This window comes from Centruroides sculpturatus, unplaced genomic scaffold, assembly GCF_000671375.1.
Source record: "Centruroides sculpturatus isolate CEXI.00-Female unplaced genomic scaffold, Cexi_2.0 scaffold4660, whole genome shotgun sequence".
Lineage (NCBI taxonomy): Eukaryota > Metazoa > Arthropoda > Arachnida > Scorpiones > Buthidae > Centruroides > Centruroides sculpturatus.
This window is the reverse complement of record NW_019388748.1, coordinates 1-6,091: the sequence shown is the minus strand read 5'-3', so window position 1 is coordinate 6,091 and position 6,091 is coordinate 1. Positions and strand designations below refer to the sequence as shown.

The window sequence follows — 6,091 nt, the reverse complement described above, 5'->3', positions numbered from 1 at the left end:
TATTTAGAAATTTGAAATGTTGATATTATATAAACATTATTTTAAATTTTAACTTTTAATATAAAGAAAAATTTTGTTAATTTTTTATAATAAATTTTAATTTTAATTGAATCCTAAATAATTTATTATTGAAAAATTTTGTACTTTTTTTATTTTAAGTATTAAAGTTTCACAATACTTAATTATTTATTTAGCATACTGAGTTTGTTCAATATTACAATATTAATAACAACTTTTTTAAATAAACAGATGACAAGTTACATAGTGTTCATAATGAACAACATGAAAATGAAGTGTTAATAATGCCCACCAGTATAATAAGAATTATCCATCCAACCTGTATTAGGTATCTATTTAATGTATCTTTAAATAGATTATATATTTAATACTCTTTAGAAATTATAACACAGGTATCTTAAAAACTTAAAATGAATTAATTTAATAATTTAAATATATATAAATATAACCATCCCATGAAACCCGATACATTATAATAATAAAGCTACACCAACTGCCATATAATATTTGTTATAATAATTTTGAATTACCAATTAATTTGTCTCTAGAGGGAGGCATTAGGCATCTTCTTGTATTAAATTTAATAATTATAATTTAATTAAATAAGTTTAGAATAAACTGGAAGAAAAGAATTGACTCAGAGTGGAACTTGAACCCACAACTCCCACTTGCTGTGCAGATGTGTTGCCAGTTACACTACCCAGACTTCCAGTCAGCACCAACAGAAATATTCGACAATGATTATATTGTAAATTAAATATACCTGGAAGAGGAGATTGGACCAGATGTCAGGGTAGTGTAATTGGCAATGCATTCACATGGCAAGCAGGAGTTTCAGGTTCGAGTCCCACTCCAGGCTGATCCTTTTCTTCCAGTTTATTCTAAAATTATTTAATTAAATTATAATTATTAAATTTAATACAAGAAAGCACCTAATGCATCCCTTTAGAGACAAATTAATTAGTAATTCAAAATTATTATTGCTGATATTTAGCCTGATATTATATGGCAGTTAGTGTAGCTTTATATATAAAGAATGAAGTTGTAATATTTGGATGATTAAGGTAATATGTTATCTGAATTATCATAATATAATTGCTATTAGCCAAAGTTTGAATATTGAAATATCATAAACATATGTTAAATTGCATTAAATTTTCAGAGTTTTAAGGAATATCTTGATATTTAGATTGATCATCCAGATGACCAATCCTGGGTTAAGAATGCTTTTTATTAATAATGAAACAGATTCTATGCACTTTATTTGTTCAAAAAAAATGGCAGAAGGAGCCCATTTTAATCTTGGCCCCAGACAAACTCAACAGTCCTATTGATTATATATATATATATAAAATCACCAAGATAAAAAAACTCACCATATATATATATGGTGAGTTTTTTATCTTGAGACAATGAAATAACTTAATTGGATCTCATTATTCTGGAAAAAAAGTTTAGACAAAAGTTGTAGGGTTTTGAAGGGGACAATCAATTGGTGACCTTGGATGTCATCTTGACCTTCAAGGTCATTTTAAGGTCAAGTCTGTTTTTTTCAATGGGAATACATATTTTTGACCCCAGCAATAGAAAGAGCAGGAAATTTCACAGTTGGATATACCCTTGACCTTAAGGTCTGGGTTAAAGGTCAAGATTATTTTAAGGTTAAAATTAAAAGCTTTTTCTAATGGGAAACAATACTTTTTATTACTGGAAGGTCATATCCAAGGTTACCAATTGATTGCCCCTTCAAAACCCTACAACTTTTGTCTAAACTTTTTTCAGAATAATGAGATCAAGTTATTTCATTGTCTCAAGATAAAAAACTTGCCCTGTATATCCTTAACCACTCAGCAATGACTGACAGATATATCTGTCAAGGGCGATCGTGTGGCACTTGTGAATGACAGCTATATCCTGAAAAGAATTTTGAATTTTGCAGATATCACCAAAAACTACCACGAAGAAAAAATTCACATAAAAAAGGAATTATGTAACAATAAAAAAGACTTTTCTTTACTACAGATAACTGTTTATGAAATCTTTTTCTGAAATGGTAATGAGAAAAAATGTGTGGGAAAATACTTTAAAAATTTCCCACGTTTATTCTCCCCTATGTAGAGATAGCACCATACCTGTTGAAAGGTTAATGTACTGGTAAGACATATTGAAAAAGTAAAATCAAAATTAAATAGTGATATAAAAGTTCATTGTGAAAATTTGCTGATTATAACATGTTTTGCATAAAAACTTTTATAAATGTAGTTTTTGAGTTGTAAAAACCTTCAATATATTTTCAAACATATTTATGCTTTTTGATTTATTTTTTACAACACTAATGCCACTAATAAATGAAGTTCATATATATATATATTGTTTATGAATTGCTTTTAAACTTATATACGTTTATTTTAAGTTCTGTAGTGCAAGTACACAAATTTGATATGGAATGACATTATTATTATTATTATTATTTGATATAAAATAATATATTAATGATTATCTATCATTTTAAATTTATAAATAATTAAAATAACTTTTATTAAAAATTTTATATCAATTAATTCAATTATTATATTTTATTTTTGCTATTACAGATTAGTTGTGGAAGAAACAATCAAATTATACTACTCTTTAGAGAATACAAAATTATACCTTGAAATTGAATCACAATATATTAATGTTAGTGAAGAGCAGGCTTTTGCAATTGAAAGTTTAATTCATTCATATCCACAATTTATAAGTGTTAAGGACTTAAAATTATCAACATTAGAAGAAAAAGTAAGTATTTATGACAATATTCAAATGTAATTTAAGAACGAATACAATAAGACCCTGCTTAACGGGGGATACATTCCTAGATAACAAAGCACTAACAGCAAAACAGCATTAAACAAGGTCATTTTAACATAGAGTAAATAGGGATAGGAGAACATGTGACCAAAAATAAAAAATTTTACTTTAATTTTAAGTTATTTTTATATTAATTTGTATAATAATATATGTTAAATAACACATAAACATATGCACACAAAAATGTAAAGTTCATTTTTTGTGACAAAGGTCCTGACTTTTCTGAAATTCTTGTTCTTTTGCAATAAAGTTGTGAAGTTTCATTTGTCGCTTTTTTCTTTCCTTAAGCAAATGTTGGTAGCAGAAGATCGCATCCAAAACGCCTTGTTTTGCTTTTGTACTCCTTTCAAAATCTGGATCATTCACTACAATTTGATCAATGATTTTGGTTATCATTACCAAAGTCTTACTAAGGAAATCTATAGAGAAATTTTTTGGATTTTTCGTTTTCAGAATCTCCATTTTCCATTTCCACATGAATTCCATGTTTGCCAGTTCTTGAAGGTCATTGTTGGTAAGGCTCTCACCAGAAATCTGCTGTAACTCCTCACTATGCTGCTTGTCTATATTTTCTAGTCCTGCTATATCGATTAGGTTGTTTGGTCAACGTAACGATACAGCGATAGGCTCTTCTTGTTGAGAATTCTTGGATACCTTCAGCCATAACTTCTTCCACACTTTGTGCATTTATCAGTTAATTCTTCCCAAGCAAAGATGATATTGCCTATGGCATCAATGATGATATATTTTTTTCAAAATTGCACCAAACAAACAGATTTAAAGAAAGTACACCTTTTTGCCACCTTTTGCTGATTGGTTTGTGTTTGTAAATAATCGTATTATATAAGAATCAATGAAATGCCGTGATAATTTAAAACTGTAAATTTTGATATTTTTTTAATTTTTTTTAAGGCTTTGTGCAGACCACGTTATATTGAGGCAGCGTTAAGCAGGGTCTTACTGTACAAATAACATGATAATTATAAACTTCAAAGAATCTATGTTTTGGTTTAATAGATCTTGTGAACCGCCAGGGAGGTTGGAGGTCTCCCTTTCCGGCGACAGGTCGTTAAACCTGCTCACTGTCAAGATGGCTTAAATGTTTCTTCTTCCCTTTCCCGCGGTAACGGGATTTAATTGTTCGGATCGAGTGGAGGAGGGAGGAGTGCCGTCAGTAAGGTGGCAGGCGATATACGAGTAAACTGAGGACACCAATTTAACAAGGAAACAATGATTTATTAGCTATCTACATAGACGGTACAATAACTATTATCGAGGGAAATTTATGAGTCCTTAAAATGCAAAGGGTCTAGAGAGAGTTCACAAAAATTTGTTCCATACCTCTTTAGGTTGATAGATCTCTTGAGGAAATTATATTTTTCTCTTTGAGGAAAATAATAGACATAGGACGCAATATTCGTAGCACACAGTATTAAAGTGACGGCGGATGAACGACTCCCCCGAGAGGGGGAAGCAAGTGGCTTATATAGTTTCGTCGTGGGAGAATGGTCAGGTGACCAATTGTTGTGAGGTAAAAGATACTCGGATGGGTCAAAGTTGTCCCCAGGCCCATGCTAACTATCAACTTTGGAGTTGAATGTGGGATTGTTTTCGAAATGGACGGATGTCTACTTTGAACGAAAGGGGAGAACGAAAGGGGCCTTTTTTTAAGCTAGGTTTTAGTTTAGAATTTAAAGGAAAATTTAATTGGGGGTTTAGAAAAATGCAGGATATTAATCAGAAAATTTGGTAAAAATTCCGAATTTCGCATTCACTCCCTGTTTTCTTTAAAATCGCACTTAGTAGTGTGATTTTAAACTTTTTGAGTGTTCTGTCTGAGTAGAGGTGCTCAGTAGCAAGTGAGAGAGTTTTTTCAATTTCTGGCAATTTTGTGTGCAAAATAAGATACTATTGAGCAATAGATCTATAGACGTTTTTTGCTTTCTAAAATCGTATTTTCTTAGGAAAAATAAGAAATAATATTTTGTAGGCATTCATTGTCATTTTGTCATTCGTTTTTCTTTATGGTTTTCTATGGAGTAAATTTTATAGTTTAATGTGATAATGTAGCATTTTCTTTTGTTTTGTTTTGTGTAGACATTGGTTGATTTTATTTTGTTATATTTTTGAAATTTTATAAATATTAAATAAATTAAAAACTTTTAAAATAAGTTTATAATATAATATAAAATAAAATATCCCTAATCTTAATTTTTTTGAGGGGTGAAAATTCAAAAACTGGTTAAAACCAATTTAGTAGAAAAGTTTAGATTCGAAAACCAGTTTTTAAAAAGTCAGTTTTTGTATAAACCTTATGAAAAATCTATTTTAAAAAAAAAGCATGTAAAAAAGATACTGTCTGTATGGAAAAATGGAAGATTGATTCCAATCTTAAAAACCAGTAAAAACAATACAATTAACCAATTAATGTAATGGGATGTGTCTAAAAATATTTTAAAATTTTAATTAATAAATCAAAGCAGGGACAATGGTAACTTACTTATCAGCAAAATTTTCTAAATTTATATTATTTTCATAAATTTTATTTTATTTTTTATTTGACTTATTCAATTAAACATCAAAATACCTCTAGCTTTTAACACCAAATGGCATACAAACACTATTCCATATTGAAAGAAATTGCACTCATACAAACAAACAAATCTTCAAACTTCAAATTAAATTTTTTCTGATTGCTATGGGATAAAGTTGGAATGAAAGACTGATTATCACTACATATGTTTATATATATATATATATATATATATAGAAAAATCAATTCTTTATTGTGACATTGTGACAATGCCTGGCTGCAATTTTTAATCATATTTTTTAATTTATTTAATTTAAAATATATGCTCTCACCACCTTCAAATTAATAATGTCTTGCCCTTGTACATCATACTTTTCTTTTAGCAATCAAGTAATGTCGGTCATCTACTAACTCCTTCCTTGAATTGAAATAATGTTACTTCCAGTTTGCGTTGGAAGTTTGAATATAGTTAATTTTGGCCTCCTGCCCTTAGGCTTTCCATATCTGATCTTGGCTTTTATCTACCTAACTATGTTCTTGAGATAAAGGAAGGACAGACAACAGATGGACAACAGTGGAAATTTACAGGTTTACAATTCTTTCAAATTGCAACTTAACAACCAAATCTTATAATTTACATGAGTATATGTAGCAGTCTTAAATGCAAATTCTAAGAATTTTTTTTTATTT

The 6,091-nt window shown here is 28.9% G+C and overlaps 1 protein-coding gene across 1 annotated transcript; it reads left to right on the top strand.

Moving 5' to 3' along the window:
* Positions 1-241: 241 nt before the first annotated feature.
* LOC111617068 (ribosomal oxygenase 1-like) lies at positions 242-4,756 on the top strand. The gene is made up of 3 exons (XM_023358403.1): positions 242-346; positions 2,613-2,796; positions 3,886-4,756. The coding sequence occupies exons 1-3, from the start codon at positions 303-305 to the stop codon at positions 3,892-3,894; spliced, it is 237 nt and encodes a 78-aa protein (XP_023214171.1). The 5' UTR covers positions 242-302; the 3' UTR covers positions 3,895-4,756.
* The last annotated feature ends 1,335 nt before the right edge of the window (positions 4,757-6,091 follow it).